Here is a 17,295-nt window from a genome sequence, read left to right as displayed (position 1 = left end):
AGATGTCACCAGTACAGTTCTGTGTCTCTAGAAGGGTCTGCTCTGTATGAGGTCACATAATAACTGCACTCATGAGATGTCACCAGTACAGTTCTACCTCTCTAGAAGGGTCTGCTCTGTATGAGGTCACATAATAACTGCGCTCATGAGATGTCACCAGTACAGTTCTGTGTCTCTAGAAGGGTCTGCTCTGTATGAGGTCACATAATAACTGCGCTCATGAGATGTCACCAGTACAGTTCTGTGTCTCTAGAAGGGTCTGCTCTGTATGAGGTCACATAATAACTGCGCTCATGAGATGTCACCAGTACAGTTCTGTGTCTCTAGAAGGGTCTGCTCTGTATGAGGTCACATAATGACTGCGCACATGAGATGTCACCAGTACAGTTCTACCTCTCTAGAAGGGTCTGCTCTGTATGAGGTCACATAATTACTGCGCTCATGAGATGTCACCAGTACAATTCTGTGTCTCTAGAAGGGTCTGCTCTGTATGAGGTCACATAATAACTGCGCTCATGAGATGTCACCAGTACAGTTCTGCCTCTCTAGAAGGGTCTGCTCTGTATGAGGTCACATAATAACAGCACTCATGAGATGTCACCAGTACAGTTCTGCCTCTCTAGAAGGGTCTGCTCTGTATGAGGTCACATAATAACTGCGCTCATGAGATGTCACCAGTACAGTTCTGCCTCTCTAGAAGGGTCTGCTCTGTATGAGGTCACATAATAACTGCACTCATGAGATGTCACCAGTACAGTTCTGCCTCTCTAGAAGGGTCTGCTCTGTATGATGTCACATAATAACAGCACTCATGAGATGTCACCAGTACAGTTCTATGTCTCTAGAAGGGTCTGCTCTGTATGAGGTCACATAATAACTGCGCTCATGAGATGTCACCAGTACAGTTCTGCCTCTCTAGAAGGGTCTGCTCTGTATGATGTCACATAATAACTGCGCTCATGAGATGTCACCAGTACAGTTCTGCCTCTCTAGAAGGGTCTGCTCTGTATGAGGTCACATAATAACAGCACTCATGAGATGTCACCAGTACAGTTCTGTGTCTCTAGAAGGGTCTGCTCCGTATGATGTCACATAATACCTGCGCTCATGAGATGTCACCAGTACAGTTCTGCCTCTCTAGAAGGGTCTGCTCTGTATGAGGTCACATAATAACAGCACTCATGAGATGTCACCAGTACAGTTCTGCCTCTCTAGAAGGGTCTGCTCTGTATGAGGTCACATAATAACTGCGCTCATGAGATGTCACCAGTACAGTTCTGCCTCTCTAGAAGGGTCTGCTCTGTATGAGGTCACATAATAACTGCACTCATGAGATGTCACCAGTACAGTTCTGCCTCTCTAGAAGGGTCTGCTCTGTATGATGTCACATAATAACAGCACTCATGAGATGTCACCAGTACAGTTCTGTGTCTCTAGAAGGGTCTGCTCCGTATGATGTCACATAATACCTGCGCTCATGAGATGTCACCAGTACAGTTCTGCCTCTCTAGAAGGGTCTGCTCTGTATGAGGTCACATAATAACTGCGCTCATGAGATGTCACCAGTACAGTTCTGCCTCTCTAGAAGGGTCTGCTCTGTATGAGGTCACATAATAACTGCACTCATGAGATGTCACCAGTACAGTTCTGCCTCTCTAGAAGGGTCTGCTCTGTATGAGGTCACATAATAACTGCGCTCATGAGATGTCACCAGTACAGTTCTGCCTCTCTAGAAGGGTCTGCTCTGTATGAGGTCACATAATAACTGCGCTCATGAGATGTCACCAGTACAGTTCTGTGTCTCTAGAAGGGTCTGCTCTGTATGAGGTCACATAATAACTGCGCTCATGAGATTTCACCAGTACAGTTCTGCCTCTCTAGAAGGGTCTGCTCTGTATGAGGTCACATAATAACTGCGCTCATGAGATGTCACCAGTACAGTTCTGCCTCTCTAGAAGGGTCTGCTCTGTATGAGGTCACATAATAACTGCGCTCATGAGATGTCACCAGTACAGTTCTGCCTCTCTAGAAGGGTCTGCTCTGTATGATGTCACATAATAACTGCGCTCATGAGATGTCACCAGTACAGTTCTGCCTCTCTAGAAGGGTCTGCTCTGTATGAGGTCACATAATAACAGCACTCATGAGATGTCACCAGTACAGTTCTGTGTCTCTAGAAGGGTCTGCTCCGTATGATGTCACATAATACCTGCGCTCATGAGATGTCACTAGTACAGTTCTGCCTCTCTAGAAGGGTCTGCTCTGTATGAGGTCACATAATAACTGCGCTCATGAGATGTCACCAGTACAGTTCTGCCTCTCTAGAAGGGTCTGCTCTGTATGAGGTCACATAATAACTGCACTCATGAGATGTCACCAGTACAGTTCTGCCTCTCTAGAAGGGTCTGCTCTGTATGAGGTCACATAATAACTGCGCTCATGAGATGTCACCAGTACAGTTCTGTGTCTCTAGAAGGGTCTGCTCTGTATGAGGTCACATAATAACTGCACTCATGAAATGTCACCAGTACAGTTCTGTGTCTCTAGAAGGGTCTGCTCTGTATGAGGTCACATAATAACTGCACTCATGAGATGTCACCAGTACAGTTCTGTCTCTCTAGAAGGGTCTGCTCTGTATGAGGTCACATAATAACTGCGCTCATGAGATGTCACCATCACAGTTCTGTGTCCCTAGAAGGGTCTGCTCTGTATGAGGTCACATAATAACTGCGCTCATGAGATGTCACCAGTACAGTTCTGTGTCTCTAGAAGGGTCTGCTCTGTTTGAGGTCACATAATAACTGCGCTCATGAGATGTCACCATCACAGTTCTGTGTCTCTAGAAGGTTCTGCTCTGTATGAGGTCACATAATAACTGCGCTCATGAGATGTCACCAGTACAGTTCTGCCTCTCTAGAAGGGTCTGCTCTGTATGAAGTCACATAATAACTGCGCTCATGAGATGTCACCAGTACAGTTCTGTGTCTCTAGATGGGTCTGCTCTGTATGAGGTCACATAATAACTGCACTCATGATTATCACCTGTACAGTTCTGTGTCTCTAGAAGGGTCTGCTCTGTATGAGGTCACATAATAACTGCGCTCATGATTATCACCTGTACAGTTCTGTGTCTCTAGAAGGGTCTGCTCTGTATGAGGTCACATAATAACTGCGCTCATGATTATCACCTGTACAGTTCTGTGTCTCTAGAAGGGTCTGCTCTGTATGAGGTCACATAATGACTGCACTCATGAGATGTCACCAGTACAGTTCTGCCACTCTAGAAGGGTCTGCTCTGTATGAGGTCACATAATAACTGCGCTCATGATTATCACCTGTACAGTTCTGTGTCTCTAGAAGGGTCTGCTCTGTATGAGGTCACATAATAACTGCGCTCATGATTATCACCTGTACAGTTCTGTGTCTCTAGAAGGGTCTGCTCTGTATGAGGTCACATAATGACTGCACTCATGAGATGTCACCAGTACAGTTCTGCCACTCTAGAAGGGTCTGCTCTGTATGAGGTCACATAATAACTGCGCTCATGAGATGTCACCAGTACAGTTCTGTGTCTCTAGAAGGGTCTGCTCTGTATGAGGTCACATAATAACTGCGCTCATGAGATGTCACCAGTACAGTTCTGCCTCTCTAGAAGGGTCTGCTCTGTATGAAGTCACATAATAACTGCGCTCATGAGATGTCACCAGTACAGTTCTGCCTCTCTAGAAGGGTCTGCTCTGTATGAGGTCACATAATAACTGCACTCATGAGATGCCACCAGTACAGTTCTGCCTCTCTAGAAGGGTCTGCTCTGTATGAGGTCACATAATAACTGCGCTCATGAGATGTCACCAGTACAGTTCTGCCTCTCTAGAAGGGTCTGCTCTGTATGAGGTCACATAATAACCACGCTCATGAGATGTCACCAGTACAGTTCTGCCTCTCTAGAAGGGTCTGCTCTGTATGAGGTCACATAATAACTGCGCTCATGAGATGTCACCAGTACAATTCTGTGTCTCTAGAAGGGTCTGCTCTGTATGAGGTCACATAATGACTGCGCTCATGAGATGTCACCAGTACAGTTCTACCTCTCTAGAAGGGTCTGCTCTGTATGAGGTCACATAATAACTGCGCTCATGAGATGTCACCAGTACAATTCTGTGTCTCTAGAAGGGTCTGCTCTGTATGAGGTCACATAATAACTGCGCTCATGAGATGTCACCAGTACAGTTCTGCCTCTCTAGAAGGGTCTGCTCTGTATGATGTCACATAATAACTGCACTCATGAGAGGTCACCAGTACAGTTCTGTGTCTCTAGAAGGGTCTGCTCTGTATGAGGTCATATAATAACTGCGCTCATGAGATGTCACCAGTACAGTTCTGCCTCTCTAGAAGGGTCTGCTCTGTATGAGGTCACATAATGACTGCGCTCATGAGATGTCACCAGTACAGTTCTACCTCTCTAGAAGGGTCTGCTCTGTATGAGGTCACGTAATAACTGCACTTATGAGATGTCACCAGTACAGTTCTGCCTCTCTAGAAGGGTCTGCTCTGTATGATGTCACATAATATCTGCGCTCATGAGATGTCACCAGTACAGTTCTGCCTCTCTAGAAGGGTCTGTTCCGTATGAGGTCACATAATAACTGCGCTCATGAGATGTCACCAGTACAGTTCTACCTCTCTAGAAGGGTCTGCTCTGTATGAGGTCACATAATAACTGCGGTCATGAGATGTCACCAGTACAGTTCTGCCTCTCTAGAAGAGTCTGCTCTGTATGATGTCACATAATAACTGCGCTCCTGAGATGTCACCAGTACAGTTCTGTGTCTCTAGAAGGGTCTGCTCTGTATGAAGTCACATAATAACTGCGCTCATGAGATGTCACCAGTACAGTTCTGCCTCTCTAGGCTCTGTATGAGGTCACCTTCTAGCTCTGTACATACCGGCACATAGCGAGTCTCTGCAGGTGTGTGTTGGGAGGCAGTCCGAACACGGCACTCCAGGCTTGTATGGCTTTTCTCCCTCAAAGTTTCCCCTGTAGGAAGAAACAGAATGAGAGTAATAGCTATGTATTGTTATCCGCTGGGATTTTATATACACATACATACATACATACATACATACATACATACATACATATATGTTTCCGAGAGTCTGCGTATTGTTGCAGGAGAGTTACTTTGCCACCTGTAAGCTACACACAGTTTCCTGGGGGTTGATGGGAAGTGTGGATGGACCAGGTTCCCATTCATTTGGCCCAGACCAGGTCTTATAGGCTTCTTAGCCCAAGAAGCTGCTTCATCAGCCAGTACCTGGGTGCAGGTTGTAAAGCAGAGTCTCTCCCATGAGTCAGGGCTCCTGATGGCAGTTAATGTCCAGGTGATAGGCCTGCTGTGGACAGTGGGATCCAGAGGGCTGGGCCACTAGTGTCAGGATGCCGGGACCTGAAGGGTTCCTTATTAAGTAAGAGGGAGCCAGGCAGAGCCTAATCTCTCTGGTTGTTTATACTAAAGACAGTGATCGCTACCTGAATAAAAGGTATTTGTTGTTTTTGCACAAGCCTGGAGTCAGTCGTTAGTGGATTTTTGTAGCAGAGCACATTCTAGCAAGTCTCCTGTTACAAATGGCGCCTGAACAAGGACCCAACAGCCGCAAGGTAGCGGAACACATACCAGCGAACTCCAGACCAAGCTGAACTCGTGGGCAACAGTACCAGACCAAGGGTGTAGTGAGTAGTGGTTAAAACCAACCCCACGGGGTAAAAATAATGATATTTTTTGTTTTTACTGAATGTGTTTGATTTTGGTGCAAAGGTTTGCAGTGGCAGCAAATTGGTTAAACAGGGTGCATGGCCTGTTCTGTCCTATATGCTTTACACCATTCATTGAAAGTAGCTGTGCTGATTTGCTCTAAGGGGTTGCAAGCAGCTGATAATTTATGACTGAATTTCTTTTCCAAGCTTATTTTTACCTGTGCCTGCAAAATCTGGTAATGGGAGTCTGGTGTCCCTGTTAATTAGCTCAATAAGACCAATCAAGCAAAGTTGAAACCTTTTATAAATGTGGTTCTATTTAAATAAAGAAATTTTGTGGCACTATGTGTCCCAGCAATCCCTGAGTTCTAGTTTTACGAGCCTGAAGGGAGAAGTTGTTTATTTGCCCTACCAGTGTAAGGTATTTGGGACCACTATGTGCAGGCTACATTTCAGTGCTTTGTTAAAAGCTTAATCTGTGCTAAAAAGAGAAAAAAAGGAATTTTTATTTTCCCTTTCACTTAGTTTTCAAAGGTAACAGGGTGAATACAGATTTTCAGATATACAGCATATTCTGAAGTGTCTCTTCAAATGGGTAACAAAAAGAGAATTCATGCTAAAAACAAAACAAAATGGGTGACAGCTCTAACAACTCAGGTCAGTAACTTATGTGACCCTATTAAAGCCCCACAGTTGGAGAGTGAAGTGGAGAGCTTATTGGGGAGTAATCCAGATCTTGGGGAAGATTTTAGCATAAAACCGTTTTTTTTGGTGTCACATGATAAGTGACCTTGAAAGAAATGTCCAATTAAAGGACCAGGAGATAGATGAGCTTAAGGAAACATTTGATATTCTTCAAGAGCAGGTGAACACATTAAGACTCCTCTAATCTGCTGGATCTGAGGCCGAATGACCAGGAATCTACCTGGACAGATGGCAATTTGATGACTACTCAAGAGCCCATCCTAGAGCAGGAAGTCTTATCTGAGCTGGAGATTGCTTCTGTTGAGGTCTTGGAAACCCAGGATCTGGACATCCAGTGCACATGTGAGACTCTCTCTGATGAATCACAGACAAAGACATGGCTAAGCTAGAGGCAATACAGGAGTCTATTTCCAAAGTCATCCAGGAACCTGCTTCTGAAGGAGTTGCACTCATGTATGTGGACGATAAGGTGCAAGATTTCGATCTTGGGGTTGTTGCACCCCGGCATGATCCACCACGGGAGGCTCAAGATCCAATTGCTGAACTGGGACAGTTCATAAAGGACACACTAAGTAAGGAGCAAGGACCTGTCTCCAAGGAATCAGTGCAGAGTCCCATTTCTGAGGTTGCTCTACCCATGGAGAGTTCTCTATACGAGACACGAGAGCTGGAAAATTTAAGTGTAGAGTTCCAAAAGCTGTCCCTAAGTAACAGCCAGCTAAAAGAAACAGTGAAGGAGATTCCTAAACTACGGAGCCAAATAAGAGACCTGGACAAGAGACTCAAAATGGGTTATGTGCCGGTCATAGAACAGTAGTAGACAGTGACTAGGGTCAAAGATGGGAGATCGGAGGACAAAGCAGTCACGTTAATGAAGAAAATGTTACCAAAGCTGGAAAGACTGAAGGAAGCACTAAAAGTTCAACAAATGAAAGGACTTTCTGAGACTCGGGACCAGTGCCTCACTCTGAGGGAAAGGGAGGGGGCAAAGTTTGACCATGACCTCAGAACAATTAAAGTCAGGGCAGAGACAAGATGTTACTGGTGCCAAGGGCTTGGCCAGAGTGAACTTAAAAACCTTCCCCAGTCCAGAGTTGGTTAAGGTTAGGTGTCACAAACACCCAGAAAAGAATGAAGCGACTTCCTCAGTAGCCAGTAAATCCGAGCCCAATAAGGGAAACATCCCTAAAGGTGGAATGGTGAGGAGAAGGGGAAGTTTAGTGGGCAACAGGAAGTTGTCCAATAAAACGACCACTTTGGCCACTATGCCAAAGTGGAGGGAAAGGGAAGGTGGCACAGTGGAGTCGGTGCCACCAACCTTTAATGGAAATAGATTCCAAGGCCAGTTAAAAGGGCCTCAGACTTGTACTTGGGAGAGAAACTTGAGACCCAGGTGTGTGGGCCCAAGTTATGTCCCAAAGATTTGTCATCCCAAAATAACTGGCAAATCTGAAACCTTGCCAATGTCACATGACACTTTTCTGAGTCAGGAAAAGCTGAGGGAAAAGGTATGTGGCAGGAGAGGTACTTTGCCACCTGTAAGCTACACACAGGGTTCTGGGGGTGGTTAGGAAGCGTGGATGGACCAGGTTCCCCTCCATTTGGCCCAGACCAGATCTTTTAGGCTTCTTAGCCCAAGAAGCTGCTTCATCAGCCAGCATATGGGTGCTGGGTTTAAAACAGAGTCTCTCCCATGAGTCGGGGCTCCTGAAGGCAGTTAGTGTCCAGGTGATAGGCCTGCTAGGGACAGTGGGATCCGGAGGGCTGGGGCACTAGTGTCAGGATGCCGGGACCTGAAGGGTTCCTTATTTAGTAAGAGGAAGTGAGGCCGGGCCTAACCTCCCTGGTAGTTTATACTAAAGACAGTGATCTTTGTTTTATGTATATCTTTGTTTTTGAGCTACCTGAATAAAAGGTATTTGTTGTTTTTGCACAAGCCTGGAGTTGGTCGTTGGTGGATTTTTGTAGCAGAGCACACTCTAGCAAGACTCCTGTTACAGTATATATAACAAAGTTTGTATGTATACATTTGTATCAGAGCATGTGTGTATATTTATGTGACAGAGCATTTATATGCGTGGAGGGCATTTATAGAGGGTGTATAAATAAATATATATATATATATATATATATATTGTGACAAGAACACGGGCGATGGATAAAATTTTGAGGCCCCATAGAAAATATGCAGCTGCCTATTTGGATGATGTGGTAATTCACAGTACAGACTGGGGGTCCCATTTGGTTAAAGTACAAGCAGTACTGGACTCAATCAGAGAGGCAGGGTTAACTGCTAACCCAAAGAAGTGCTGCCTCGCAATGGAGGAGGTCAAATACTTGGGCTTCACCATAGTCAGAGGTCTGATTAGGCCCCAATTGAATAAAATTGATGCTATTCAAAACTGGCCTCGTCCAGTGAATAAAAAACAGGTAAGGGCTTTTTTGGGAATAACTGGGTACTATAGACGGTTTATTCCCAATTTTGCGACCACGGCGGTGTCGTTGTCAGACCTTACCAAAGGGAAGCAGTCAAATATGGTGAAATGGAACCCTGATGCAGCAAAAGCGTTCCAAGCGTTAAAAGTGGCTTTGTGTTCACAACCGGTGTTGATAACACCAGATTTTTCAAAAGAATTTGTGGTACAGACAGATGCCTCAGAGGTAGGGATAGGGGCTGTGCTGTCCCAAACCAGAGATGGGGACGAACACCCTATCATTTATTTGAGTAGGAAACTCAATGAGCATGAAAAAAGGTATGCCATTGTGGAAAAGGAGGCTTTGGCCATTAAGTGGACACTAGATACCTTGAGATATTACCTCTTGGGTAGACAATTCAGACTAGTGACAGACCATGCCCCTTTAAAATGGATGTATGTAAATAGAGGCAAGAATGCTTATGTAACTAGATGGTTTCTAGCGTTGCAGGACTTTAAGTTTACTGTCGAACATAGACCGGGAACACAATTGGCCAACGCAGATGCATTGTCTCGCATCTTCTGTTTGGGGGCTACAAGTGTTCCGGCCCCTAGGTCGAAACAGGGGAGGGGGATATGTGACAAGAACACTGGGATAGTGTTTGAGGGCAGGTATGTTTGTCCCAGGTTCTTGTCTTACATGTTTTAGAAAATGAAAACTTCTAGGAAAAATGCTTTTGTTTTGTCAGAACCTTTTCAGTTTGCTGTAAAAGCTGGGTAAAGGCTCTGAGAGAGAAATAAGGCGAGTTCTGGACATTGGGCCCAGTTCGGGTCTTTGGCCTCACAGAGGGCTAATCAGGGTTTCAGCTGTGTAAGAGTGTTATAGGGCTGCTAGCCTGATTAGTATGGGCAGACTGCCTGGGAAGGCTGCAGGATCTGTGTGGGACAAACACGCTTCCTGATACAAGTGAGCTATACAGTGTTTACTGGAGAACCCTGTGTTTTTGTTTAGTGATAGTTAGGAACATCTTGTGTTTAGTTAGTGCCGGACAGGCAAGGTAATTTCTATTGGTGTTTGTTTTATTTTCTGTTTCAATAAAACTGGCTGGGGCCAGTTGTACCAGAAACTGGACTTGTGTTGTTCCTCAGCTGCTGCGTGCTGCCATATTCCCCAGGAAGAGGCGCCTTGCACCCCTACAGTGTTACAACTTGGTGGAGAATGCGAGCATGCCGTTCTGCACATAAGTGAAAGCAGCAGCTTTGTGAGGCCTGCAGAAAACTGTGGTTTATGCAGATACAGCCCAGTGGGAAGTTACTGAGACTCACCCCTGAGGGTTTGATATATGTCCTGGGTGAAAGCAGCTATAAAGCCGCCTGAAGAGTCTGTCGACATGGAGGATCTGCTTAAAGCCTTGCTGCAAGCTACAGCGGCTCAGCAGGAGGCCAACAGACAGCAGCAGGTGGCAATGGAGGAAAATAGGAGACGACAGCAGGTGGCAATGGAGGAAAATAGGAGACAGCAGCAGGTGGCTATTGACGAACTTTACAGGCAACAGTGTCAGGATAGAGAGGCCTAAGCAGCAGTGGTGCAGAGCCTTGCAGCCCGGATTGGAGATGTGGCCGTCAGTGCTCCGACCAGCTCTAGGTCTATACGGGCCAGTCACTTCCTGCAGAAAATGACAGAGGCTGATGATGTGGAGGCCTACCTGACCACGTTTGAAAGGACTGCCGAGCGTGAGAACTGGCCGAAAGCGCAGTGGGCCAGTGTGCTGGCACCTTTTTTGTCAGGTGAGCCCCAAAAAGCGTACTTTGATTTAAGCCCTGCTGAGGCTCGGGACTATGATAAACTAAAGACTGAGATCCTGACCCGCCTGGGAGTCACGCTGTCAGTACGAGCACAACGGGTGCACCGTTGGGTGTACGCCATGGAGAAGCCTCCGCGCTCCCAGATGCACGCCCTTATTCAGCTAACAAAAAAATGGCTACAGCCAGAGACATTAACTGGTCCTCAGATGGTTGAAAGAGTCGTCATGGACCGCTACTTGAGATCTTTGCCCATGGTCCTGCGCAAGTGGGTGAGCCATGGAAACCCGGGTACTGCTGACCAATTAGTGGATATGGTAGAGCGGTATTTGGCAGCAGAGGAACTACTGATGACCACCCAGCAACCCATAGATCCTCGACAGCGCCCTTCAGTAAAGACTGGTAAGACTGTTCCGTGGGAAAACGTTGCTGGGCTGTTAAGAGAACGCAAGGCTGGAGAGACTGTAAAAACTGGCCCTGGAGACAGGCCAATGGGGCTAGAACGGTCTATGTTGCCCAAACGGGTTGATAATCGGGTGGTTAAATGTTTTAGATGTGGTATGCCAGGTCATGTTATTGCCAATTGCCCAGTCATGCAAGAACCCATGCAATGTGATGCTGCCTTTGAATGTCGCAGAATGTCTTTCTTTGCTAGGTTAGCCTGTACTCTGGTACCTTCACCTGAGCTGGAAAAACAAATGTGTGATGTGTTCTTAGAGGGTAACCGGGTAGAGGCCTTGCTAGATTCAGGAAGTTTAGTTACCCTCGTGAAAGCTGGGTTAGTGAACCCCTTAAAGGTCCAGCAAATACCTATTGGGGTAACTTGCATACATGGGGATACCCAATATTATGTCACTGCTGAAGTGAATATAGAAACTTGTTGTGGGTCAGCAATGGTTAAAGTAGGACTGGTCCCCACCTTGGTGCATAAGACCATAATAGGGAGGGATTTTCCTCATTTTTGGAAACTGTGGGAATCACGTTTATCAACAGATGTGAGAAGTGAAGAGCCAGTTGGTAATACTGGTGATTGTATGGATGTACGTGTGTCTTCGGAACTTTCTGACCCTTTGCCTTTTGCCAGTTTGGCTGGGGAAGTGACAGATGGGGAGTGCAGTGAGGACCCTCTTGCTGGGAACAGAGACATAGTGGTTAGAAACGAAAGCGTGCCTGACCTGGAGGTAAAAAAGGATCTGTTTGCATCTGAACAGTTAAAGGATCCTACCTTGATAAAGGCTAGAGAGAATGTTAAGATTGTTAATGGGGAGCCTGTGGTACCAGGTGACAGGGTTACGTATCCCCACATAGCCATCTGTAATGAGCTCTTGTACCACATTGTCAAAAAGGGTGAGGATGTGGTGGAACAGCTGGTACTTCCCCAGCCTTATCGGAGAACGGTACTAGATTTAGCTCATAGTCACGTTACAGCAGGACATTTAGGGGCAGAAAAAACCACTGAGAGAGTTTTACAAAGGTTCTTTTGGCCAGGGGTTTATAAAGAAGTGTCTGAATATTGTTCTTCCTGTCCCGAGTGCCAGTATCATGCCCCTAGACCCCATTTCAGGAGCCCACTAGTTCCCATGCCTATTATAGAGGTCCCGTTTGACAGAATAGCCATGGATCTCGTGGGGCCCTTGTTGAAGTCCGCTCGGGGCCATCAGTATATCCTGGTAATAATGGACTATACCACTCGATATCCTGAGGCTGTCCCTTTACGCACTATCACAACCAAGGTGATAGCTAGGGAGCTGGTGCAGGTTTTTAGTAGAGTGGGAATACCAAAAGAAATTTTGACTGACCAAGGTACTCCATTTATGTCAAGGGTCATGAAAGAATTGTGCAAATTATTTAAGGTCACTCACCTCAGGACGTCCATTTACCATCCCCAAACTGATGGGTTGGTGGAAAGGTTTAATAAAACATTAAAAAGTATGTTAAAAAAGGTGGTTGATAAAGATGGGAAAAACTGGGATTGTTTGTTGCCCTACTTGTTAATGGCCATCATAGAAGTTCCTCAGTCCTCTACGGGGTTTTCTCCATTTGATTTGTTGTATGGTAGACACCCCAGAGGGCTGTTGGACATTGCCAAAGAGACGTGGGAAGGACAGCCCACTCCTTATAGAAGCGTTATTGAACATGTAACACAAATGCAGGATAGGATTGCAGCCGTGGTACCTATTGTCAGAGAGCACATGGAGCAGGCCCAAAGTGCTCAACAGAGGGTATATAACCGGAGTGCCAAGATACGGGAATTTGCTCCTGGATATGGAGTTCTTGTTTTGGTACCCACTGTGGAAAGCAAGTTCCTAGCTAAATGCAGGGTCCATTTGAGATTAGGGAAAAAGTGAATGAGGTTAATTACAAAGTATACCAGCCGGGAAAGAGAAAACCCGAACAAATTTATCATGTTAACTTAATCAAACCCTGGAAAGATAGGTTGTCTCTGTCAGCGGAGCCTTGCCCTTCGGTGTCTTCACCTCGGTTGCTTCCCGCAGTGAAGGTGTCAGAGACATTATCAGCTGATCAGAAAAATCAGGTTAAAGAATTTCTCATCCAAAATAGGGAAATATTTTCAGAGCTGCCTGGCCGAATGACCATAATAAAACATGACATTGTCACAGAACCAGGGGTCAGGGTCCATTTAAAGCCACATAGGATACCAGAAGCTCAGCGAGAAACTGTTTCTAAAGAAGTTAAAACCATGTTAGAACTTGGAGTCATAGAGGAATCTAACAGTGAGTGGTCCAGTCCCATAGTGCTCATCCCGAAGCCCGACGGTAGCATACGCTTCTGTAATGACTTTCGTAAGTTAAATGAGGTGTCCAAGTTTGACGCATACCCCATGCCCCGTGTGGATGAGCTTATAGAAAGGCTGGGAACAGCCAGGTTTCTCACCACGTTGGACCTGACCAAAGGTTACTGGCAAATACCTTTATCTGATGGCGCAAAAGAACAAACAGCCTTTTCGGTTCCGGAGGGGCTGTACCAGTATAAGATGTTACCCTTTGGGTTGCATGGGGCTCCAGCAACCTTTCAACGGGCGATGGATAAAATTTTGAGGCCCCATAGAAAATATGCAGCTGCCTATTTGGATGATGTAGTAATTCACAGTACAGACTGGGGGTCCCATTTGGTTAAAGTACAAGCAGTACGGGACTCAATCAGAGAGGCAGGGTTAACTGCTAACCCAAAGAAGTGCTGCCTCGCAATGGAGGAGGTCAAATACTTGGGCTTCACCATAGGCAGAGGTCTGATTAAGCCCCAATTGAATAAAATTGATGCTATTCAAAACTGGCCTCGTCCAGTGAATAAAAAACAGGTAAGGGCTTTTTTGGGAATAACTGGGTACTATAGACGGTTTATTCCCAATTTTGCGACCACGGCGGTGTCGTTGTCAGACCTTACCAAAGGGAAGCAGTCAAATATGGTGAAATGGAACCCTGATGCAGAAAAAGCGTTCCAAGCGTTAAAAGTGGCTTTGTGTTCACAACCGGTGTTGATAACACCAGATTTTTCAAAAGAATTTGTGGTACAGACAGATGCCTCAGAGGTAGGGATAGGGGCTGTGCTGTCCCAAACCAGAGATGGGGACGAACACCCTATCATTTATTTGAGTAGGAAACTCAATGAGCATGAAAAAAGGTATGCCATTGTGGAAAAGGAGGCTTTGGCCATTAAGTGGACACTAGATACCTTGAGATATTACCTCTTGGGTAGACAATTCAGACTAGTGACAGACCATGCCCCTTTAAAATGGATGTATGTAAATAGAGGCAAGAATGCTTATGTAACTAGATGGTTTCTAGCGTTGCAGGACTTTAAGTTTACTGTCGAACATAGACCGGGAACACAATTGGCCAACGCAGATGCATTGTCTCGCATCTTCTGTTTGGGGGCTACAAGTGTTCCGACCCCTAGGTCGAAACAGGGGAGGGGGATATGTGACAAGAACACTGGGATAGTGTTTGAGGGCAGGTATGTTTGTCCCAGGTTCTTGTCTTACATGTTTTAGAAAATGAAAACTTCTAGGAAAAATGCTTTTGTTTTGTCAGAACCTTTTCAGTTTGCTGTAAAAGCTGGGTAAAGGCTCTGAGAGAGAGATAAGGTGAGTTCTAGACATTGGGCCCAGTTCGGGTCTTTGGCCTCACAGAGGATTAATCAGGGTTTCAGCTGTGTAAGAGTGTTATAGGGCTGCTAGCCTGATTAGTATGGGCAGACTGCCTGGGAAGACTGGAGGGATCTGTGTGAGAGAAACACGCTTTCTGATACAAGTGAGCTACACAGTATTTATTGGAGAACTCTGTGTTTCTTTGTTTAGTGATCGTTAGGAATATCTTGTGTTTAGTTAGTGCCGGACAGGCAAGGTATTTTCTTTTGGTGTTTGTTTTATTTTCTGTTTCAATAAAACTGTCCGGAGCCAGTTGTACCAGAAACTGGACTTGTGTTGTTCCTCAGCTGCAGCGTGCTGCCATATTCCCCAGGAAGAGGCGCCTTGCACCCCTACAGTGTTACAATATATATGTGTGTATAGTGCTGAGAGGTCTTGTGTCTCACCACAATTACTCACATTTATGTGGGATCAGTTCCCTTTAATAGAGAAGAAAACAAGACCTGCACATTATGTACCTGCAGTGGATGTTTATCATTCCAGGCTTTCTGAATTGCACAGCTGTAGCTGGAGAAACAGAGTTCCGGGTTTTCCAGCTCACCCAGAGACAGCAGGTAGTCAGGTATAGGGTTGGGGTTTAAAACTCACAAACACCCACAGTGCATTGCACTGATGCCTATTAGGGGCCAGTGAGCAGGGATCAGTTTGCAGCAGCAGGGACTATGGACATTGGCTGTGCCAGCGAGCATGGCGTGTGTGGCTGCAGGCCACTACAGAGGACTGATGATGGAGCTCAAGCAGTGCTAGGACTGTTTATGCTTGTGTATTTTTCTGTGTGTACCTTGGTGACTGGGCCCAAGCCTGAATATACCCTGCACAGGGTCTACTACCAGTAATGATGCTGTGCTGTTACCGGAATACCTGCCTGTGAGTCCTTAGCTCAAGTACCCGTGTTACTATATATATATATATATATATATATATATATATATATATATATATATATATATATATGAACCTAGGGGATCCGGACTGCCAGACTGCCTGCCCCGGATCCCCAATCGAGGCAAAACCTCAGGATTCCACTATCGGATCCTGTGATTTTGCCTCGGACGCTGGTCTCCATAGTAACCTATGGAAGGCCACTGATTGGCTGAGAGAGCTGTCTGTCACGGCTCTCAGCCAAACAGCGTTTCCCCATAGGCTACAATGGCCTCAAGATGGATGCCCCGCAGCACTAATAGCGCTGCCACCTGCACTGCCAACACTACCAACCACACTGCCAACACAGCCATCCTCACTGCCGACACCACCGCCCGCACTGCTGACATCCATGCTATATGCTGATAAAGAAAGGCTTACTCAAGAAAAATGTCTTCTGTGACACATGCTGCTAAAGAACTGTTTCATTCGTTTCATCACTTAATAGATAAGATGTGGAATTTATCGTTGTGCCATTGTGATACATGCAAACAATAAACACCAAAATAGTTTTTTAGAGAAAGTTGTATTTTATTAAATTATGTATGAACATGCGGAACAGTACTTTTCATTAGTGCCCTCAGATCTGTGTATTATTTGTCACATCTGAGCCTCGCCTAACAGGAGGTTCTTCTTGAGGTGCCGCTCACTTTTGCACGTAGCGCCCTAGGGTACCCCTTGTTTTATATATATATATATATATATATATATTGTGACAAGAACACTGGGATAGTGTTTGAGGGAAGGTATGTTTGTCCCAGGTTCTTGTCTTACATGTATTAGAAAAATGAAAACTTCTAGGAAAATGTTTTGTTTTGTCAGAATCTTTTCAGTTTGTTCGAAAAGCTGAATAAGGGCCCTGAAAGAGAGATAGGGCAAGTTCCAGACATTGGGCCCAGTTCGGGACTTTGGCCTCGCAGAGGGCTAATCAGGCTTTCAGCTGTGTAAGAGTGTTATAGAGCTGCTGGCCTGATTAGTGTGGGCAGACTGCCTGAGGAGGCTGGAGGATCTCTGAAGAGAGAAATACGCTTCTTTATGCAAGTGAGCCATACAGTGTTTACTGGAGAACTCTGTGTTTTTGTTTAGTGATAGTTAGGAACGTCTTGTGTTTAGTTAGTGCCGGGCAGGTAAGGTATTTTCTTTTGGTGTTTGTTTTATTTTCTGTTTTATAAAACTGGCTGTGGCCAGTTGCACCCCAAACTGGACTTGTGTGATTCCTCAGCTGCTGCATGCTGCCACTTACCCCAGGAAACGGCACCTTGTGCCCTGACAGTGTTACAATATATATATATATATATATATATATATATATAAACACAACAATGATTCCCGGCACTCACTGCCACCAAATGTATTGCCCGGGTGCCCTCCTGCTACCTTACGGTATATATAATGAAAACAGCTGGTCGGCGGCACTCACTCAGGACTCAGGACTTGTTAGAGAAATGAAAACTGCAGAGACGCGCTGCTGAACTTTCATCTGACGCTGGTGTCACTCTCCTCTTCTGCACATCACAGACGCTACACTG

The 17,295-nt window shown here is 45.6% G+C and overlaps 1 protein-coding gene across 2 annotated transcripts in view; it reads right to left on the bottom strand.

The window, feature by feature from the left end:
* LOC134931938 (peptidase inhibitor 16-like) overlaps positions 1–17,295 on the bottom strand; it is a 246,054-nt gene that overhangs the window by 125,905 nt on the left and 102,854 nt on the right. For both annotated transcript variants that reach the window (XM_063925842.1, XM_063925832.1), the window contains exon 4: positions 4,947–5,038. In XM_063925842.1, the coding sequence (XP_063781912.1) occupies positions 4,947–5,038 (92 nt within the window). The remainder of the gene's footprint in view (positions 1–4,946; positions 5,039–17,295) is intronic.

The sequence above is a fragment of the Pseudophryne corroboree genome, chromosome 1, assembly GCF_028390025.1.
Source record: "Pseudophryne corroboree isolate aPseCor3 chromosome 1, aPseCor3.hap2, whole genome shotgun sequence".
Taxonomy (NCBI): domain Eukaryota; kingdom Metazoa; phylum Chordata; class Amphibia; order Anura; family Myobatrachidae; genus Pseudophryne; species Pseudophryne corroboree.
This window is presented reverse-complemented; position numbering and strand designations above follow the sequence as displayed.